This window comes from Elephas maximus, chromosome 12 (genome assembly GCF_024166365.1).
Source record: "Elephas maximus indicus isolate mEleMax1 chromosome 12, mEleMax1 primary haplotype, whole genome shotgun sequence".
Taxonomy (NCBI): domain Eukaryota; kingdom Metazoa; phylum Chordata; class Mammalia; order Proboscidea; family Elephantidae; genus Elephas; species Elephas maximus.
In genome coordinates this window covers 98,963,143-98,984,606 of record NC_064830.1, presented here as the reverse complement: position 1 = coordinate 98,984,606, position 21,464 = coordinate 98,963,143, and the positions used below count along the sequence as shown (strand labels likewise).

The following is a 21,464-nucleotide window of genomic DNA, read 5'->3' as shown; positions in this document are numbered from 1 at the left end:
CTGACTCAGTGTGACCCCAGGTACAATGGAATAAAATCTGCCCAGAAATGTGCCATCTCCACGATTGGTTGCAGAGCGGACTGTTGCAATCCATGGGGTTACTACTGGCTGATTTTCAGAAGTAGTTCACTGGACCTTTCTTCCTAGTTTGTCTTAGTCTGGAAGCTCTGCTGAAACCTATTCAGCATCCTAAAACACACAAGCCTCCACTGAAGGACAGGTTGTTGGTTGGGAATGGAACCCGGGTCTCCTGCATGGAAGGCAAGAATTCTACCACTGAACCATACTGCCTTCTAGCTTTTACTATACTTGCCCTAAATCAGCTGGATTAACAGGGTTAAAGGTTGGACACTCTGAACAAAGGCCTTCGGTGACCGTCATCCACCCTCAGGGAATGTATTCAGGACGAGTGACATTTGGGGTGAGACAGTTTCCTTGTTAAGACACCAGAGGGGTCAGCATTTTCTCTGTCAAAGCCATTTCATCCGTTCCTTTGCCCAGCTTGATCTTTCTAAATAGCTCCAAGGCCAACAACTACAAAACTACCTCTTATTTGTTAACCTAAAACGTTCAGACAGAAATTCTATCAGAGGTAATGCTGTTACCGGGTAGAAACCCCAGCTTTTGCTCAACGAGACTCAAATCCACCAATCAATGAGAGAAAGAGGTGGGAGAGTAGAAAGGTGGCTTTATTTTGTTGTGCAAGGACAGGAAGCAATCAGAGCTGCTGCCACCAAGACTGCTAGAGAGGGCAAGGGGAAAAGTTATTTTTAAGGGATTTACAAGTAGGGAGTTCAGACAAGTTACATGTCAGCAACATTTTTAATCATACCATGCAGGTGCCAGGATTTTGTTTAGGCCAAACAAAGGAGCTGCAATTTTAATGCAAAATTGTGAGGCTGGCCAAGCAAAGGAACTGGAATTTTAATGCAAAAATCAAGAGGCTGTCTAAGCAATGGGGCTGGAATTCTGATGCAAATTGTCAGGGTAGCCAAGCAAGCTGCAGAGGGATTTTCTGCAGCCCAGAGACCTCTGCGTTATTCCCTCATTTTCTTTTTTTTGGACACTGATCATTCAGACAGAACCAGTGTTCATTCTGAACTATAGCCTTGGCTCTGAATTGTTTGACATGTTCTTGGGGAGGGGGCAAATACTGGATATAGGCTTAAACAGTTGGCCTTTCTAACGAGGACATGCAGGCAGGGATACGTTGTATGCAACAGCAGGGGCATATACTTATGGCCATTACTAACTCTATAAAAGTAACCGATGATTTTAACCATCCTAGGCTGTGTAACCATGATGCCAGTCAGCTAAAATCAGGACCCAAAGGCCCTCTGGAGTGTACTGCCACTACTTGGGTGGGTAGGAGAACAGCTTGTAAAACTTGTTAAGATCTCTTGAAAATATTTACTGTTTTTACCTCCAGCTGTTAGGAGCCCTCTTTCCTTCCATATTGTTCTGCGTGCATGGAATACCTCATTAATTGTTTGGTGGTCACATGATCTCATTGTAGTTGTCTGACTACTGAACTTAGCTTTTCTTGGTCATGTTTAATCTGTCTAAATGCATTGACTAAAGAGAAACAGCTAGCATTGATATATACATAAACTGCTCCCTAAGAAGCTAACATTAGATCTAAAGCAACTCGATTTGTAGAGCCATGGTTTCAATGGAGTTTACTTCGGAGTGCAAAGTCTGGGACAAGCTTTTGGTGGTATTGGCTACTGCCTCCGGTGACAGAAATACATTCTTAATGAACTGGTACAGGGTATAAATGTCATCATAATTCTTCCCAACCTCAGGCATTGGGAGCAGCACCTTCTGTGCCTTTTCCAAGCACTCTTAGTGATGTCCATAGTTCTGTGTAAACTTATGGATACTTTTGGTGGAATACAGAACCTCTTCTAGGCAGAGTAAATGTATGCCTCCTGCCCATATCCAGCCCAGCGTACATGCGCCAGTATAATTAGTTGATCATGTCTCATAGGCTGAATGCTCACATAACCAATAAAAGTCCTTGATGTCTTAATAAGTAGGCTGTAGGGGAAATCGGAAGACTGCTTTTATAATGCTTTGATCAGTTTCATCGTACTCTAGTTTTTCTGACATAAACGGGCTAGTGCTGACCCATTTAAAAGAGATGTTGGTATTGAATTTAGTCCATGTTTGGTTAGCTTAGTCCCTGGTAGTACAGCATCATGGCCACTGTTCCACTGTTGAGGCATTGCAGGTAGGATGCTGCTGTACGCACCAAGCTGCAGAATAGTCATAACTCATCGTGGTGTATCAGACTCTGTCTGGGGTTTTGTTTTTATTTATTAATTGTGCCCCCTCTTCTCTTAGCTGGTAAGTTGGATGGAGAGGTACAGGAATTATGGGTAATTCTTGCCCTCTATATGAAGGGGAGTGTGAACAAATCCAGCAACCATTGGCCCATGTAGTATGGTTTACAACTGCCTGGTGCAACCCATTAAGAACATTGAAATCTCATCTAGGATTTACACACAGGGTGACTCCTAGGAATAACCACATCTCCCTGTTCATGGTTGATTTGGCTTACTCAAAGCTCTACAGCAATCTAACCTGTTCAAGTAGAACACACAGGTGTAGAAAACAGAATGCTAACAACAAGGTTATTAGCAGTGTTAAGAGTCTTTTCCCTAAAAGAAAAGGACACCCATGGAGGAGGGTGTCAGGAAAATAAGTACTTAAGGTCCTTGACTGGCTCATAAGCCCAGTTCTTAGAGTTCTGGAGAGTTTGTCCCTCAGCGTCTGGAGGGGTAATTTTCTTTACTTGGGTATGGTGGATCCAAGCTTTGAGTTCATTGAGTTTGACAGCCAAAAGAGTAGCCAAAAGGACTTCAAAGGGGCTGGTCCACTTCTGCTGAAGGGGGTTGGCTTTCCACACCTTGAGAAGGACTCAATCACTAGGCTGGAATGGATGGATGGGAACCTCTGGCTCAGGTGGGCTCCTCAGGTAGGAACATCTGTGGAGAGAAGACAGAGTCCTCTAAAGGGACTGCAAGTATTTAGTAACTTGAACATCTCCAACTTCATGGAGGCAAGCTACGTTGGTCATATTGGAGTTCTGTAATAAAGGTGCCATAATAGCTCAAATGGACTAAGTTTTAGTTTGCCTCTAGGGGCAGACCAAACTTTCAAGAGGGCCATAGGCAGTGCCTTTGTCCATATCAACTTGGCCTCTTGACACAGCTTTGCTAGGCGTCTCTTTAGAGTCTGGTTAGCCTGTTCTACATTACCATTGTACTGGGGTCTCCAGGCTGTGTGTAAGTTCCAATGTCTAGGGCTGTTGCCACTGGTTGCACCACCAAGGCTACAAAATGGGGCCTGCTGTCACTGCTGATGGAGACAGGAAGCCTGAATCGAGAGATGATTTTGTTCAGGAGATGTTACACAACCTCAGTGGCCTTTTCAGTCCTGCAAGAAGAAGCTTCAACCCAGTTAGTGACGGTGTTGATAAAGACTAACAGATGTTTATAATTCCCAGGAGCTTGAGGCATCTCAGTGAAATCTGCCTGCAAGTTGTCTCCAGGCATGCCCCAGTTCATTGGACTCCTGAGGGCAATTCAGCAGTGTTTGGGGGATTATTTTTCACACAGGTGGGGCAGCTCTTTACCACTGCCAAAGTAGTGGCATGGACCTTTGGTCCAATTAAATATTTCTTAGTCCAATCACACAGTCTGATGCTTCCATAGTGAGTGGCCTAGTGAGCTCTCTGTAGGGGGGTATATAGCCATCCATCCTTGTTTAGAGTGGCCCCCGGGTCTTGTCAATGTCTTTGTTTTGTTGGGAATAGTCCTGGTGGGGAACTAATGGGCCTACTATGATAGGGTCCTGTTGGATTGCAGCTCTCTTCTCAGCTGCAGCTGCTTTGTAACTGCCCTTGGGCACCATGGTGCCCCCTTTCTGATGCCCTCTGGAGTGTACTGCCACTACTTGGGTGGGTAGGAGAACAACTTGTAAAAGTTGTAAGATCTCTTGAGAATATTTAATGTTTTTACCTCCTGCCGTTAGGAGCCCTCTTTCCTTCAAGATTGTTCCGTGTGCATGGAATACCTCAAATATGTACTTGAAATCAGTAGTTACTCACTTACCTTTGATGATTTTAAGGGCCTGCAGCATGGCAATGGCTCAGTCTTCTGATTAGAGGTACCTGGGGGAAGGTGTTAACTTCTAGAACCTTCTCCAAAGTGACCACCACATATTCAGCTTTCTTTCTCCTTGTACCATGTAACTGCTTCCATCAATGAACAGTTCTGGATTTTGGAGTGGCAGGTCACTGACCTGGCATACACCAGGTCAATGGTCTTTAGGCAATCGTGTTCCTTTTCTTGCTTTGGCAAGGCTGGCAGTAGGGTGGCTGGCTTTAAACCTCTGGTTTCACATAGGGTGAAGACTGGGTTTTGGAGTGGCTGGTCACTGACCTGGCGTACACCAGGTCAACTGGTCTTTAGGCAATCTTGTTCCTTTTCTTGCTTTGGCAAGGCTGGCAGTAGGGTAGCTGGGTTTAAACCGGTGGTTTCTCATAGGGTGAAGACTGGGTTGTCTGACAGCACTGTTTGGTACTGGGCCATTAGTTTTGGGGAGGTCCAGTGAAACCCTCTCTGCTCTAGGATTGTCACAAACTAATGGGGCATGGTCACCTGGAGAGGTAGGCCAAGGGTGAGTTTCTCGGCCTCTTTAATGATTAATACTGCTGCAGCTACTGCCCAAATGCATGCTGGCCATCCTCCAGTGACCAGTCTAACTGCTATGAGAAATAAGCCACTGGCCGCTTCCAAGTTCTGAGAGTCTAGGTAAGTACACCAGCCACCACTCTGGCAGACGCATGTACAAACAGGTCAAAGGGTTTATTCGTATCACTGATTCCTAAGGCAAGGGCCTCTATCAACTTCGTTTTAATTATATCCAAAGCCTATTGCTCTGTCCCAGTCCATTCTAAGGGGTTTGTGTCTTTTCCCTCTAAGGCTCAGTACAAAGGATTGGCAAGAAGTCCAAAATTTGGGATCCAGATATGGTAAAAACCAGCCATTCCAAAAAAACCTCAGCAGTCTCCAGTTGGTGGGGGCTGCCAATCTACAGGTAGTGTCTTTTTGGGTGGAGAGGAGTTCTCCTTCTCCCTGTCTGATTTTAAAACCCAGATAAATCACCTCCTTTTTTTTGACCTGAGCTTTTCCTTCTGAGACCCGATACCCTGCATTTCCCAGGAAGTTAAAAACTTCTGTAGTGTTCTGGACTGAGTCGTACTCACTGTGACTGGCAGTAAGTAGGTCATCCATATTTTGGAGGACAACACCACTGGTTAGGGCACGATGTCTCAGTTCTTGGGCCAAAGCTGATCCAAATAGAATATGAGTGTTTGAAAGCCCCGTGGGAGGACTTGCAAGCATAGCTGTTGTTTCTGTCCTGTTCCTGGGTCTTCTCACTCAAAGGCAAAGATTTTCTGACTTTTCTCTTCCACTCAGATGCAAAAGGAGGCATTCTTCAGGTCTAGCACGGTGAACCTGGAAAAAGCAGGTGACAAGGTCAACAGCAGGTTATACGGGTTAGGAACTACAAGGTGGATTGTAATTGTTTCATGGTTGGCAGCTCAGAGATCCTGAATGAGCCTGTATTCCCTGTTTTTCTTCTTCACTGGCAGGATGGGGGTGTTGAACTGTGATTGACACTGTCTGAGCAGTCCATGTATTACCAGTTCAGGTATCTGGTGATGATTTTTCCTAGTGCCTGTTGGGCCTCTGTTTAAGTTGAGGGGGGAACTATGCCTGGTAGGAGCTCAACTGCTACCAGGGGAACATTTCTGGCACATCTTGGCACTTAGTTGGTCCATACCTTCAGGGCAACTTCGTCACTAATGTCTGGCCCTACCGATCCTAGGTAGTGAGTGTCATTCCACCCTATAATTGATGGATGACTGATCAGTAAGGGTGATCTGCAGTTGCCATCTATTTTCTGGTGGTACCTACCTGCATCTGCATGGTCCCTTTATCAAAAGATATTTGAGCTTGTGATTTGCACAACAAATCTCTTTCTAGCAAGCGGATGGGACAGTTGGGCATATAGAAAAAGGAATGTATTAATGACTTCCCTTGTAAGAAACAGGTTAGAGGCTAGAGGAAGGAAGAATTCTCTCTTTTACCTGAGACTCCCACGAACAACACAGTTTTGTTGGGGCTGTCTTTTTCTGGGTCAGGACAGAGTGGATTGCTCTGCTATCCACTAGAAATTGTACAGGTTCCCCTCCCACCTTCATTATAACTGGAGGCTTAGGTGGGAGACTCGCCTCTGGTTCTCCTCAATCCAAGTCTTGGACTGGAGGGCAGCCCCAGGCTCTTTCTCATCTCTGGATAGGAATTTAGGACACTCTTCCAGTGTTCTCTCTCTTTGCACCAGGTGCGGTGGTCTCAGCTTAAAAGGGGTTGGAGCCTCTCATCTCCTTCTCTCCTCAGGGACCCTCCTTTTCTTGGGCTGCTGGGAGACAGGCCATTTCCCTGCAAGGCAGTGTCCAGGAATGCAGCCTGTCTCTTCTGACTGGTGATTTTTCCCTTTTTCTCTTCCTGGTCCCAAATGGAACATACCTAGTAAGCAAGCTCAACAAGCCCTGAGATCCCTAACTCCACACCTCCCCAAAGTTTTTGGAGATTTCTCTGTATACCTGGGCAATTTGCTAGATAAAAATCATATTCACCATGAATGAGTTTTCGAGACTCTCAGGGTCCACATCTGTGAACTGTCTAAAAGCTTCATAAATTCTTTCCAGAAGCTTAGAGGGATCTTCCGTTGGTTCCATATATTTTGCTAAGGTTTTTTTTGTTTAGGCACCCCTTTTTTTAACCCTCCTAATTTTTTTTTTTTAAGAAGCACTCTGTGTAACAAGTGAAGTGAGTCCATCTCTCAGCCATATTCTGATCCCAGCCGAGGTCCCCCATGGGGAAAGTATTTGCCCCTAGCTGATTTACTGCCTGCACTTCATGGTGTCTGTCGGCCTCACCCTTAGCCTTTTCTAGGATCATGCACCTTTCTTCTGGAGTCAGGAGCACATCTAGCAGTGCCTGACAATCTGCCCAATTAAGGTTATGGGTGCAGAAGATGGAGTAACAAAGATCTTGTATTGTCTTAGGGTCTTCCCAATGGCAATGTTTTTTTTCAGTTATAAACGTCACTTGTTGAAAAAGGTTGGTTGACCCAGACCATGCTGAAGTCTCCTGCCAGGACTTGTCTAAGGGGGCTCATGCCCCTGGGTTCAGCTGTGCTATGGCTTTCCTGAGAATCTGTCACCCTTGTGTTACTTTCATTCTCCGTAGTCACCGAATTGGGGCCATTCTGCTCTGCACCAAATGCCATTCTGCTCTGCCTACGGGGTGGCGAACCTGACTTCAGGGCAGAAGGGCTTGGGAGGGGTGGATACAGAGGTTGAGGGTGCTTAACAGTGGGAGCTGTCACTGGGGTGTAGATTCTGTTGGATGGAAGCAGGGCATAGGGAGGGGGTGGTGTGGGTGCTGACATGGTAGGATGCTGGGGTGAGGGTGGGCAGCTCGTGGGCTGGGAGCATGGGGCCAGAAAATCCTCCTTGGGGTCAGGAGGTAGGACTGGCGGTCGTGATCTGACTAAAATTCTACAATTCTTCCACAATCCCTCTTCCTGATATAGGGTCATGAAAGCTTCTGCATAATACTGCTCATCCCACTTTCCCTCTCGAGTACAGAAAAGGTCTAACTGAAAGGCAGTATTAAAACATAGGGATCCGTTCTTTAGCCATTCTTTTTCATCTGCTAATTTATACTTTGCCCAGGTAGTGTTGAGAAGGAAAATCATTTTTTTTCTCTTTCATAGGGCTTGGCCTGAAATTTTTCCAATTCAAAAAAATGCAACCTAAGGGGCTGCAATCCAGAATCCCTTGAACAGTCCCCATTCTCTAGACGCACACACACTGACACACTTACACAACCTAATTTGGTACCCCAGTCTAATAACAGAAACCTAGAGCCTTTTACGCCCTAAATGGTCAATTCCTCCTGTTTCTTGGGTCTCTTCTAAGGCCTTACCTCGGGACTTAGCAAATAACCCAGGCACGTTTCTCATCTCCCATGAAATCACCATTAGGTCCAAGAAGGATCGGCTTTCAGGGCTGCTCCAAGGTTTCCAGAAGAAATCTCCTGGTGGTGCCAGATGTCAGGGCCGGTCTGTTGTCTGGTCCGCCTCTGGAACCGAGCAGATGACTCCTGGCGGCCCCAACAGAAATGTTACCAAGTAGAAACCCCAGGTTTTCCTCAGCATGACTGGTATCAGCCAATAAACAAGAGCCTGAGGTGGCAGAGTGGAAAGGTGACTTTATTTTGTTGCTCAAGGACAGGAAGCAATTGTGGCAGCTGCCACCACGACTGCTCTGAGAGGGCGAGGGGAAAAGTTATTTTTAAGGGGTTTACAAGTAGGGGATTCATACAAGTTACATCAGCAACATTCTTAATCATACCAGACAGGCGCCAGGATTTTCATGAGGTAGACCAAGCAAAGGACTTTCAATTTTAATGCAAAATTGTGAGGCAAGCAGAGGAACTGGAATTTTAATGCAAAACTTGAGAGGCCATCTGAGCAATGTGGTTGGAATTCTAATACAAATTGCAAGGTCAGCGGAGCAATGGGACTGAAATTCTCAGGCAAAAATTGTGAGGCTGGCCAAGCAAGCTGCAGTGGGATTTCTGCAGCCTGAGAAACCCTGGTGGCGTACTGGTTAACTGCTATGGCTGCTAACCAAAGGGTTGGCAGTTCGAATCTACCAGGTGCTCCTTGGAAACTCTATGGGGCAGTTCTACTCTGTTCTGTAGTGTCGCTATCAGTCAGAATCGACTCGACGGCACTGGGTTTGGTTTTTTTTTGTTTGTTTGTTTGGGGGCCTCTGTATTAATGCCATCTGCTTTTCCAGGGCTAGACTGTGTTCTGGCTTCTCCGGCACTTGCTCTTTTCACGGCTCCTGCTTGTCCACCAGCTCAAGAACATTCCATACCTCTTTCAGCTACAAAGTCCCTCATACAGACTTTTCTTAATGCGTCTTATGCTAAGATTTTGTTGGCATTCTCTTTCTCCATTCCCCTCTTTGGGACAAGCCTAAACATTGAGAATTGGTTCGTTTTCCTGATGTGTTTTTCTAGGATGCTTTCCTTGTAGGGCTGGACAGGCTATGTGCAGAATTGGTATAATTCCCTAACCAGAATCAAGTGTGTGCAAGTCCTCACCATGCCAGGTGTCATGGGGAATTCCTAATAGGTTTCCCCTTTGATGAGTTTACAATCTGGTGCAGAAGGAAAGGTTTGGAAGTAAATTAAAAAAAGTAATCCAGAATACTATAAACCTTATGTTAAGTGAACGAAGTCAGACACAAAAGGAAAAATATCATATGATCCCACTTATATGAAGTATCTAGAATAGACAAATGCATAAAGAGACAGAAAGATTAGTGGTTGCCAGGAGATGGGGAGGGGGAGTGGTGGAGCAGAGGAGGCGAAGTTGTTGCTTAAGAGACACAGAATTTCTGTTTGGAAATGGATAGTGGTGACAAACGGTTGTACGACATGGTAAATGTGCTTGTGCGTTGTGCATTTGAAACTGATTAAGATGGTGGAGTAAGTTGGAAAGGGATAGCGAGACTGGTCGCACACTTTGAAGAATGTAATTAGTACAGCTAAGACATACACGTAGAAAGTGTTGAAATGGTCTATCCTTTGCTGTGCATATTTTTTACCAAAAATGGGAAAAAACAGCTTTTTTTCTTATATGTGTTTTACCACAATTTTGTTTTTTTACTCAAAAAAGATGGTAGTGAGATTTTTACATTAAAGAGAGAGAAAAGACAAAAGTGCATCTAAGCAGGGGGAGGCAGTTAGGAGCCAAGTTCAGGGATGAAGTTACACCAGGTTCCCTGAACGGCCAGCACCAGCACATGCAGCTGGGCTCAGCCACCTATGTTTCTCCCCAGGGTGAAGTTCACCTACACCCTGTGGGCTCACAGCACAGCCTACAAGATTGTGCAGTCTGGAGCTGCGTGAACTCTTCCAGTCCTGTGCCTGAGTGGAGGCCTCCTCTTCAGAGCAGTCACAGAGTACAAGTTAAGCTGAGGTTACACTAATCACTTCGGTGATCATTAACTTTGGGTAAGGATTTCATAGACTGGGCAATGTGGCAATGAGCCTATCGAAGTTCCCACCTTCCAGGTAAACAAGGGACATAAAACTCAACCTTGCTGAGAAGTGGTTGGGTTTTCACTGTTTCTTCCATTGCCATGATGAGTCTGATTTAAAAGAAACCAAACCAAAAAAACCAAACCCATTGTCATTGAGTTGATTCCAGCTCAGCGTGACATCACGTGTTGCAGAGTAGAACTGCTCCACAGGGTTTTCTTAGCTGTAATTCTACTGAAAGGGAGCCCTCATGGAGCAATAGTTAGCACTTGACTGCTAACTGAAAGGTTACCTGTTGGAACCTACCAGTTGTTCTGCTGGAGAAAAGACCTGGCAATCTTCTCCAGTAAAAATTACAGCCTAGGAAACCTTAGGGGGAAGTTCTAATGTGTCATATATGGTCGCTGTGAGTTGGAATTGACTCGACAGCACACAACAATCTTAAGGAAGCAGATCACCATGCCTTTCTCCTGTGGCACCATCAAGTGGATTTGAAACACCAACCTTTAAGTCGATAGTTGAGCACAAACAATTTGCACCACCCAGAGCTCTTTTTTAAAAGAACAAAGCCATTGAATTCCAGGTCAAGCTTCTTTTAATGTGGGTGCGGAAGGCAGGGTTGTCCAGTATCGTGTACAGCATTGTGGGGAGAGAGGCCAGCATGCACCTCAATCCAGATAGCACTTGCTTTTCACTCCTGGGACACAACCCTTGTTCTGGGTGTGAGCTTCAGAAAGATAGGCTTCTTGGGTACCATGAAGCTGTTGGTGTTCAGTTCTAAGGGGATCTGTGGAGAAAAGTAGACAAGATTTTGAAAAAGATGAAAAAGAACACCTGCTTCTCAGAGCTGCAGTGTCAAGTTCCAAAAACAAAACCAGTTGTCATCGAGTTGACTCTGACTCATGATGACTCCATGTGTTTCAGACAGAGTAGAACTGTGCCCCATAGGATTTCCAATGGCTGTGATCTTTCAGAAAAAGATCAATCACCAGGCCTTTCTTCTGAGGTGCCTCTGGGTGGACTGAACTTCCAATCTTTCATTTAGAAGTTGAACGGGTTAACCATTTAGAGCACCCAGAAGAAATGACATAGCTGTCCAAGGCCTCCCTACTGGCACAGTAGAAAGCACACGTAATAGTTGCAAGGTGTGGTTTTAAACAAGTCTCAGTTTCCCCCATCTAAGTGATTTCTAAAATTCTTCCTAAAGCCCAAAGTCTTTGTATTGCTGGAGTGGGTCTGATTTAAAAGAATTAAAACTAAACCCACTGTCGTTGAGTAGATTCCAACTCACAGCAACCCTGAGTGTTATAGAGTAGAACTTCAGAGAAAGACCAGGTTTGGAGGCATGATGCATCTAGATTCTAAACCCTACTTGGTAGGGTTGACATTGCAACTTCAAGGATGAGATAGGAGTCGCCCAGGTTAATGTCTAGGAAACACTCATGGGTTCCTCACCACACTTACCTGGCTTTCTGCAGACCCAACCCAAAGACCATGGGGACTTTCTAATCGAATTTCATTAAAAGCAAAGAGAAGGCTGACTCACGGGAGTCTCTTTGCAAATCTCCAAGGAGAAGTTCTGCAGAAGCAGGACAAGGGCTGCCTTCAGAGAAAGGAGTGAGAACCTCATGCCAATGCAGTTCCGAGGCCCGATCCCAAAGGGGAGGAACACATAGGGGTCCAACCCCTTCTTGTTGTCTTTACTGAACCTAGTTCAAGAAAATGAGAGCATTACCAAGATGAGAAAGGAGAAGCATCTTTGCTTTTGGGCATTCATATAAATTCAAATGAGTGAAAGAAATCATTTGGTAAGCATGGTTCACTGCTTTCTCTCCAGCACCTGGCATGTACTGTTGTTGAGTGCCACTGAGTCGATTCCAACTCATAGTGACCCTATCATGTTGAATGAATGAATTAATGAGAATACATGAATGAGTTCAACAAATACTTATTTGACACCTGTAATGTATAAATAAAGCACTGTTTTAGGCTTCATGGGCGCTGTTTTTAAGGGAGTAGTTTTAAAGAACATAAATTTATTTTCTCACAGGTTAGGAGGCTAGAAGTCCAAATTCAGGGTGCTAGTTCTGGGGGAAGCCTCTCTCTATGTGCTCTGAAGAAAAACCTTTGTCTCAGATTCTCTGGCATCCTTGGTGTTCCTTGGAGATATCCACGTGGCACCTATCTTTCTCCCACTTTGTTTTCGTGTTTCTCTCTGAGTCTAATCTGCTCTTTTTAGGTTTAAGGCATGCCCTACACTGCTATGATCTCATTAACATGACAAAGAAAACCCTATTCCCAGATGAAATTACATTGTTATGTTGTTGTTAGTGCCATAAACCAAAAACCAAACCCAGTGCCGTTGAGTCGATTCCGGCTCATAGTGACCCTATAGGACAGAGTAGAACTGCCCCATAGAGTTTCCAAGGAGTGCCTGGCAGATTTGAACTGCTGACCCTTTGGTTAGCAGCCATAGCACTTAACCACTACGCCACCAGGGTTTCCGTTAGTGCCATAGAAACCCTATATAGAACAGAACAAAAACATTTGCCTGGTCCTACACCATCCTCACAATCATAGCTGTGTTTGAGCCCATTGTTTCAGCCACCTTGTCAGTTCATCTGGTTGAGGGTACCTTAGTACTCAAAGTGATGTCTTTACTTTTTAATACTTAAAAGAGGTCTTTTGCAGCATATTTGCCCAGTGCAATACGTTGTTTGATTTCTGTCTTGTTTTCCTAAATTTTATTTATTTTGTTGTTATTGTTGATAATATAAACAGCAAAACACACATCAATGCAATAGTTTCTACATGTACAATTTAGTGACACTGATTATATTCTTTGAGGTATGAAACAATTCTCACTCTCCTTTTCTGAGTTGTTCCACTGCAATTAGCATAAATTCACTGCCTCCTAAAGTTCCTATCTAATCTTTTAAGTTGCTTTTGTAAATTTGATCCCATATAGATCTTAAAACAGCATAACACTCAAAATCAAAACCAAACCCATTGCTGTTGAGTTGATTTTGATTCATAGTGACCCTACTGGACAGAGTTGAACTGCCCCATAGGGTTTCCAAGGAGAAGCTGGTGGATTCAAATTTCTGACCTTTTGGTCGACAGCTAAGCTGTTAACCATTGTGCCACCAGGGCTCCCATAATGCTCAAGCCAGGCCTTTTTTTTTTTTTTACTAGTTAAGCTAAACTATTGTTTGGTTTTAAGATGACTTCAAGGGATATTTTAGCTTAAGGTTTAAAGGTTAACTCAGCGCAATAGTTTCAGGGCTTCAGTCTAGAGTTTATGAGAATTTGAAATTCTGTTTTGTGTTTCCCCTTTTTTGATCAAGATTCTTCTATGGAATCTTTAACCAAAATGTTCAGTAATGACAGCAGTGCACCATCCCCTGTCTCTGTGATTGGTTCTCTCTTTTATATCCCCAAAGAAAACTGGTTCAAGACGCAATCCAATCCCATAGATTGAGTCCTGCCTGATCAACACAACTGCCACCCATCCCCTCTCATTAACATCATACAGACAGGATTTATAACACATAGGAAAACAACATCAGATGACAAAATGGTGGACAATCACACAATACCAGGAATCATGGCCAAGCAAAACTGATACACACATTTTTGGCAGACACAATTCAATCTATGATGCCAACCAAATAAACTATTATATCCTTTTCTAACTTTTTGAGCTGAAACATTCAATAAAGAATCTGTGCTTAGTGAGCCCATCTCAGTAAACTCAGACTGACTCATCTTTATGTTCCTTGCACCATTATCCCACACCCTTAATATATTCCCACACATTCTCCCCAGGTTTCTTTTTGTACCTATTAGCAAAGTCAAGAAGTTCTTTTGGAGTGTAATGTACCTCCTCCTAGGTCACACTTTGCACTTCACCTTTTGGGGCTTACTGGAACTTAAGTCTAGTTATAGGTCTAGAAGCCAAAATCGGGTATGGGAAAGTGTTTTGAGAACATTCAGCATTGTCTTGTAAATCATCTGCATCAGGCAATGCCCTAGGCAATGTCTCAGACAAAGGCTCTCTAGACACAAATCTGTTCATCTCATTAGATGGGGTTGGAGGAGCCAATGGCATTACTGGGGAGGGTGGTTTAGCAGACAGTCAAGAAATAACCTCTTCAGATGGGAGTGAGAGGGCTGGTTCTGTTGGCAGGAGTGATTCAACAGAATTTAGGGACTCAGTGTCTCCAGCTTCCTGATTATCTGCCCATATGTCCCCATCCCAAATTTCAGGATCCCATTTCTTCCCAATTAATGCCCTCACTTTAACTTCAGACTCCTCTCAAGGTTGGCAATTGAGTTGGCATTGTAATTTAGCCACTCTTACGATAAGACTCTCGGTCTGATTTTTGGCTATATCAGCTCTGTTAATACAAGAAATAAGACTTTCTTTCATGGCATAAATGGAAAATTTGAGGTTGTTTATGTGTCACTTGAGCCTTGACTCTGAAGTCCTGAGCTCATCTCATTCTTTCACCATTTTGTGAAGTGAAAGTAGGACCAACCAATCAGCTTCCTTATGCTTCTCATTATGATAAATTTGTAGAAATGTATCACATATGCAGTCACCCAGAGCTTCACCTTTCTTCCATACCTGATCTATTGGTGATATTTTGCGTATTTGTATTGCCACTTCACACCATAGCTTAGCAGTGCCCTCTTTACTACTGAAAGCAGAGTCAACAACACCTTTAAGATTAACTGGACTTGAGAACTAATTTAAAAAACTCATCCTTATAATTTTTTTTCTCTAGGACCACTCTTTGTACCAAAATGTCTTAGGCTGGGTTCTCTAGAGAAGCAAAACAAGTAAAGCATATAAATACATATATAGAGAGATTTATATCAAGGAAATGCCTAATGCAGATGTAGAGGCTGAAATGTCCCAAGTCCATAGGTCAGGGTAGAGGCTTATCCTGATTCACATAACTGCAGGGGCTGATGAACCCAAGATCAGCCAGTCAGAGAGCAGAGCTCTTGCTCACAGGCTGTGAAGATCAGCAAATCCCAAGATCAGCAGGCAAGACTGCAGGTAAGCTTCTAGCTCAAGTCCCAAGAACCAGAGGTCAGTCAAACAGGAGCTAGCTGCAGGATCCAGAGCAAAACACAATCCTTGCCAGAATGTCTGCGTATATTAGATGTACCTCACATGCCCAAGGAAACTCCCTTTCAACTGATTGGCTACTCATAGCAGATCCCATCATGGAGGTGATCATATTATATCAAATCTCATCTTGGAAGTGATCACATCATATGACTGCCAAAGCACTGAGTATCATGGCTCAGCCAAGTTGACACACATCCTTAACTATCATACCTTCCTCCACAGTATATCAAGGCAGGTCTTGTACTTCATCTTGATTTAGTGTAGACCACCATGTAATCCATACTTCAGCGACCCAACCAAATAAACTATTAGATCTTTCCTAATTTCTTGAGCTGAAACAGTGAAAGAAGAATTTCTGCATACTGGGCCCCTATCAATAAACTCAGACTGATTCATCTTTATGTTCCTTGCACCATTATCCCACACTCTTAATAGCCATTCCCACACATATTCCCCAGCTTTCTGTTTGTGCATATTAGAAAAGTCAAGAAATTCTTTCGAAGTGTATCGTACCTCCTCCTGGGTCACACTTTGTACTTCACCTTTTGGGGCTCACTGGGACTTAAGTCTAGTTATAGTTCTAGAAGCGAAAATTAATAGTAGGGAACTGTTTTGAGAACATTCAGCAGATTCTATCATGGAGATAATCACATTAAATCAAATCTCGTCATGGAGGTGATTACCTCATATGACTGCCAAAGCACTAAGAATCATTACCCAGCCAAGTTGGCACACAACCATAACCATCACACAAGTAAAACGAAATCCTTGACAATTTCAATATTTTCTCAGTTTATCACAATGCTGCTTATTGGTCCAGTTGTGAGGATTTTTGTTTTCTTTATGTTGAAGTGTAATCCATACTGAAAACTACATTATTTGATCTTCATCATTAAGTTCTTCAAGTTCTCCTCAATTTCAGCAATCAGAGCAGTATTTTACTACCAGCGGGTGGAAATTGACTGGCAGGGGCCGTGAGGGAACTTTATAGGATAATGAAAATGTTCCATATCATGATTGGCATGGTGGTTACAGGATTATATAAACTCACTGAAGTGTGCACTTTTGGCTTGTTTGTTTCACTGTATGTAAACATTTTGTTGTTGTTGTTAAATGCATTAATTTGACCCGCAACATATAGCAGCTCCACTTGTTACAGAGTAGAGCTGCTTCATAGGGTTTTCTTGGCAGTATTTTTTTTTTTATTATCACTTTATTTTCAATAATTTGAAATGTTCCAAGGACAGTACAAAGAAGTCCTGTATACACTTCACTCAGAAACACTTTCAAGTTTTGGCAATTGTTCCATAATTTTCTTTGTAGCAAAAGCATCCAACCCAGGATTATGCATTATATTTAAATGTTATTTTTTTTTTTTTTTAGTCTCCTTCAATGTCAGACAGTTTCTTAATCCTCCCTTGACCTCAGAGTCTCTCTGTATCTGAAGATTGCAGGCTAGGGTTTTGTAGAATGTTCTTTGATTTAGATGTTTACTGAAAATTAGATTTCTATATTTTTTGGCAGATGGAGATGGCAGAAATATCACAGAAGTAATGACATGTTTTTTTGCTGCAGTCCATGAGGTTGTGCAGGATGTTGGCTTATTCCATTGCTTGTGATGTTCGCTTTGATCACTTCATTAATGTGTTGCCTGCCAGGTTGCTCCACTACAAAGTGACTGTTTTATCCTTTTAAGTTAATAAGCATTTTGTATGGAGATATTTTGGGACTATATAAATATTTCACTTTTTTTTATTGTGCTTTAAGTGAAGTTTACAATTCAAGTCAGTTTCTCATTCAAAAACTTATACACACATTGTTATGTGACCCTAGTTCTCTCCCTACAATGTGAAAGCACACTTCATCTCTCCACTGTATATTTCCCGTGTCCATTCAATCATCTCCTGTCGCCCTCTGCCTTCTCATCTCACTTCTAGATAGGAGCTACCCACATAGTCTCATGTATCTTCTTGAGCTAAGAAGCACAGTCCTCACCAGTTATCATTTTATGTCCTATAGTCCAGTCTAATTTTTGTCTAAAGAGTTGGCTTCAGGAATGATTTTAGTTTTGGTCTAACAGACAGTCCAGGGGCCATGATCTCTGGAGTCCCTCCAGTCTCAGTCAGACCATTAAGACTGATCTTGGCTGTAATTTTTACAGAAGCAGTTCACCTTTCTTCTGCAGAGGTGCTAGGTGGCTTTCAACTGCCAAACTTTAGGTTAGTATCCAAGAACTTGACTTTTGTGCCACCCAAGCTCCCATGTATATTACCTCATAATAAAGAAGTTCCATGACAACAGAATTTCAAGTTGTCAAGGACTCCAGACTTTCTGGAGCCAGATTGACTGAACTGTCAAAACTATTGTCCTATTATAGTCTTTAAACTTTATTCAAAAAATGCCCCCGAGCCTTCTTAAAACCAAGCAGTAAAAGCCAAACAATAGTTTAGCTTAATTAATAAAGAATGTCTGCCTTGGGAATTACGCTCTTTTAAGAACCATCTATATGGGATGACACTGACAACAGCAGCTTGAAAGTTTAGATAGGAAATTTAAGGGGCAGTGATTTTATGTTAATGGGTGAGGAACAACTCAGAAAAGTAAGGCAAGAGTTGTTGCACAACTTGAAAAATGTAATCAGTGTCACTGAATTGGACATGTAGAAATTGTCGAATTGGTGTATGTTGTGCCGTGTTTATTTTCAACAACAAAAATAAATAATTTTTAAAAAAAGTTCCATAGTAACACAACTCTGAAAGTTCCCAAACATTGGAGCACCCAGCCCACTTACCTCTCAGGACAGAATTTCTCCGGCTCAGGCCAATATGCTGGATCGCGGTGCAGAACATAAGTGGGAATGACCACGACCGTTCCTTTGGGGACAGTGACACCATTGATCTCAATAGTCTTCTTGCAAACTCTCTCCAGACGTCCCCCCAGAGGGAAGAGCCGGAGGGTCTCATTCACCACCATGTCCAGATACTCCATCTGGAAGAGGGCATCGTAGGTGAAGTCCTCCTGCTGGAGAGAAGAGTTTATTGATTTATTTTTTGTACTTGTCATTTTTTTAATATTTTGATGAAATTATACACATCTTGCCATTTCAACAATTTCCACATGTACAGTTCAGTGACATTGATTACATCTTTCAATTTCTGCAAACATCGCACCATTCTTCTCCAAATTTTTCTATCACCATTAACTCAAACTCACTGCCCCCTAAGCTTCTCATCTGACTTTGAGTCCCAGTTTTCAGTTTAGTCACACATAGATAATTCTTTCAAATTGCACAAAGCTCAAAGTAGATATCTCATTAAGGTAAACTATTTTTTGCTTCAAAGAAGACTTTAGGGGATATTTTTGGCTTAAAGTTTAAAGACTATCTCAAAGCGATAGTTTCTGAAGCCTCAGTAGCTTCAGAAATTCTAGCCTCCACTGAGTATTTGAAATTCTGTTCCACATTCTTCTCCCTTTAGAACAGGCATGGTAGCTGGGCACTATCCAGTTCTTCTGGTCTCGTGGCAAAGGGGCTACTGATCATGGAGGTAACCAGAGACAATTGATCTCAACCCAACCCCACCCCCACTCTCTGTCCATTCCCCAATCTCTGACCTATTGTCTTCTTCTATTTTCTTCACCGAATTTATCACCATCTGAATTTATCTTGCACATTTATTGGTTTACTTGTTCATTGCCTGTCTGCCTCCTCCCACCCAGGAGCAGCTACACAACAAGCAAAGGTAGCACACTCATGAACTTGTCCTCATTCCCAACCATCACAACAGTAATGAAAGCTCCTTGAGAACAGAGTCCTGGTCTAGCTGTCCACAACTATACCCCTGACACCTAGCATGACTACGATCTGGTCTACTCTAGATAATCAATAAAGAGTTGCTGAAAGTATGGAGGTCAGGCCACTTTGCACATATTATGTAATTTCAAGGCATTCTTAACTATTCCAAATTTTAATTCATGCCTTCCTAAGTAGGTCTTTGGATGCAGGATTTATATTTTGCCCTGTTCCTTTGAGATTCTGGAGTCAACATCTGCTGTCTGATAACACGTTTTCAGTGGTCCAAGGACCTCAGCATCAGGCCTTCTGGGAACACTCTAGGGTTTAGATTCAGACTTAAACTGTGATATTAAGAATCCAGAATTGTTGGCCACATGGAGGCTCCCAGGCAACATCACCTTGTTGGGCAAGGCACTGTCGATCTCCTCTTGAAGTTTCTCTTGCACCTCGGGGTGAGTGGCGAGGTTATAAGCTATGAAGCTGAGGGTTAAACTTGAGGTCTCAAATCCAGCAAAAATAAAGATGATACTTTGAGCAGTAATCTCTACGTCCGTCAAAGCTTTGAGGAAAGAAACAAAATTTCTCCATGAACAGATGTATCGGCAACAGACCAGATTCTGGGAACCTCCCTGGTCTGTGGACCTAAAGAGAAGTTTCCTATGGTATGTTTCTGACTATTTGGCCACAGGAATTTTACCGTCCCTCTTCCATTCTTGTGAAATGCCAATTTGAGAAAGAAGAAAGAAGCTGGGAAGGAAGTTCTTAACAGCACACAGTGAACTATGAGCAACCATCCATAAAGTTTAGCTGGTGAAGGCTCCTATGAGAAGAGGGTAGTAGAAAGAGATCAAAGGCTAACAGGATTTTGTGGTCTGGAGACTAGAGATAATGAAAGCCAACCTCTTCATTTTACAGATGAGAATGATGACGCCAGAGGCAAGAGGTGACTCAGCCAAGGTCATGGTGAAGTAGAAGCTGAGCCAGATCTTTTAGTATGAGGTAGGTTTTTAATAGGATCCTGGGTGGTGCAGTTAGGTGCTCAACTACTAGCCAAAGTTTGACAGTTTGATCACACCCAGAAGCACCTCAGAAGATAGGTCTGGCAGTCTACTTCCGAAAGGCCACAGCCTTGAAAACCCTATGGAGCAGTTCTACTCTGCACACATGGGGTCTTCAAGAGTCGGAATCAACTCCACAGTAACTAACAGCAACAACAACATGTTTTTAACAGAAGAACCTGGTATTTATAGCTGGTAATGTAGTGACTTGTTCTCGGAAATCGCTAGTGGTCTCTTAGAGGCAGGCATCGAAGATGGCCTCAAGTCAGCCTGGAGGCAAGACCCTGAGTACCTCTAGGGTATTACCTTTAGGGAAGTGGTTTGACTTGCTGGATTCCAGGCTGACTGTGGCCTGGGAATCGATCATTAGCTGTAGCAAATCCACACGGTCCTGGAACAGAGAGCCAGAGAAGGGAGAAAGTGAGGCCGACACAGCCCAAGTGCGACTTGAGTCTTAGAAGCACTCATGGCTCCCACAAGAAGAGAGGCCACTCTTGTGGTTTCCAAGCTTTAGCCTGTGTCACATTTGGGAACTTGTCCGAACAAAACCAGAAGGCAGTCACCTCCTGCTCTGGTCTGCATCCCGCCTACTCCCACCTCCCACTCCATTCATTTATAGAGCTAGCCTTGGGCAAAAATACTAAAATAGGAATCTCTAAAATTATGCTTATGTCCAAATTATATTTTTAGATGTACGTACATTTTTGAAAATTAAAAAACGTTGTACAGTGACTCATAATCTAATACATAAAGATATGTGTGATTGTGCTATAGCATTTTTGTGTGTTTCTTTCTAGTCTTTTCTCAAGGATTGCTTACATACATAAGCTCACACTCTGTACAATGTTGTATTTTGGTATTTTTCACCTAGCATTGTGGTTAGAACATTTCTCCATGCCCTAAGAAATTCTTCAGCACATAGGTTCCTATACCTGTGTAAGATTCCATCATATGAGTATGCCACCATTTATATCACTCTTCTTTTGGTTCTAATTTTTTTTTTTTTGCCAGTAATACTCCAATAAACAAAATTTCTTGAGAATCTTTTTGTACATAGTTCTAATTATTATATTGGAATAAGTGAATGGATTTTTTTTTTTTTTTTTGTAGTGGAATCCCCAGGTTAAAGGGTGGGAATCATTAAGACTTCTGATCCATATTGCCTGTTTTCTAGAGAGTTTGAACAACTGTGTAGTCCCACTAATGGGGCCCATACCTCCGATTCTTACCAACATAACATACTATTATTTTCAAATTCTAATTTGATAGGA

The 21,464-nt window shown here is 42.9% G+C and overlaps 1 protein-coding gene across 3 annotated transcripts in view; it reads right to left on the bottom strand.

Annotated features, from left to right (window-relative positions):
- Positions 1-5,408: 5,408 nt before the first annotated feature.
- Positions 5,409-21,464, bottom strand: part of LOC126087140 (cytochrome P450 3A9-like) — a 34,615-nt gene continuing 18,559 nt past the window's right edge. The window contains exons 9-15 of one of the 3 annotated variants that reach the window (XM_049904229.1): positions 20,500-20,584; positions 19,534-19,694; positions 18,134-18,363; positions 11,746-11,908; positions 10,704-10,986; positions 8,070-8,246; positions 5,409-5,528 (exon numbers count right to left, since the gene is read on the bottom strand). In XM_049904229.1, the coding sequence (XP_049760186.1) occupies positions 10,891-10,986; positions 11,746-11,908; positions 18,134-18,363; positions 19,534-19,694; positions 20,500-20,584 (735 nt within the window). In that variant the 3' untranslated portion in view covers positions 5,409-5,528; positions 8,070-8,246; positions 10,704-10,890. Of the gene's footprint in view, positions 5,529-8,069; positions 8,247-9,856; positions 10,987-11,745; positions 11,909-18,133; positions 18,364-19,533; positions 19,695-20,499; positions 20,585-21,464 lie in introns of those variants that run through there. The other 2 variants (XM_049904231.1, XM_049904230.1) reach the window with 2 other exon arrangements.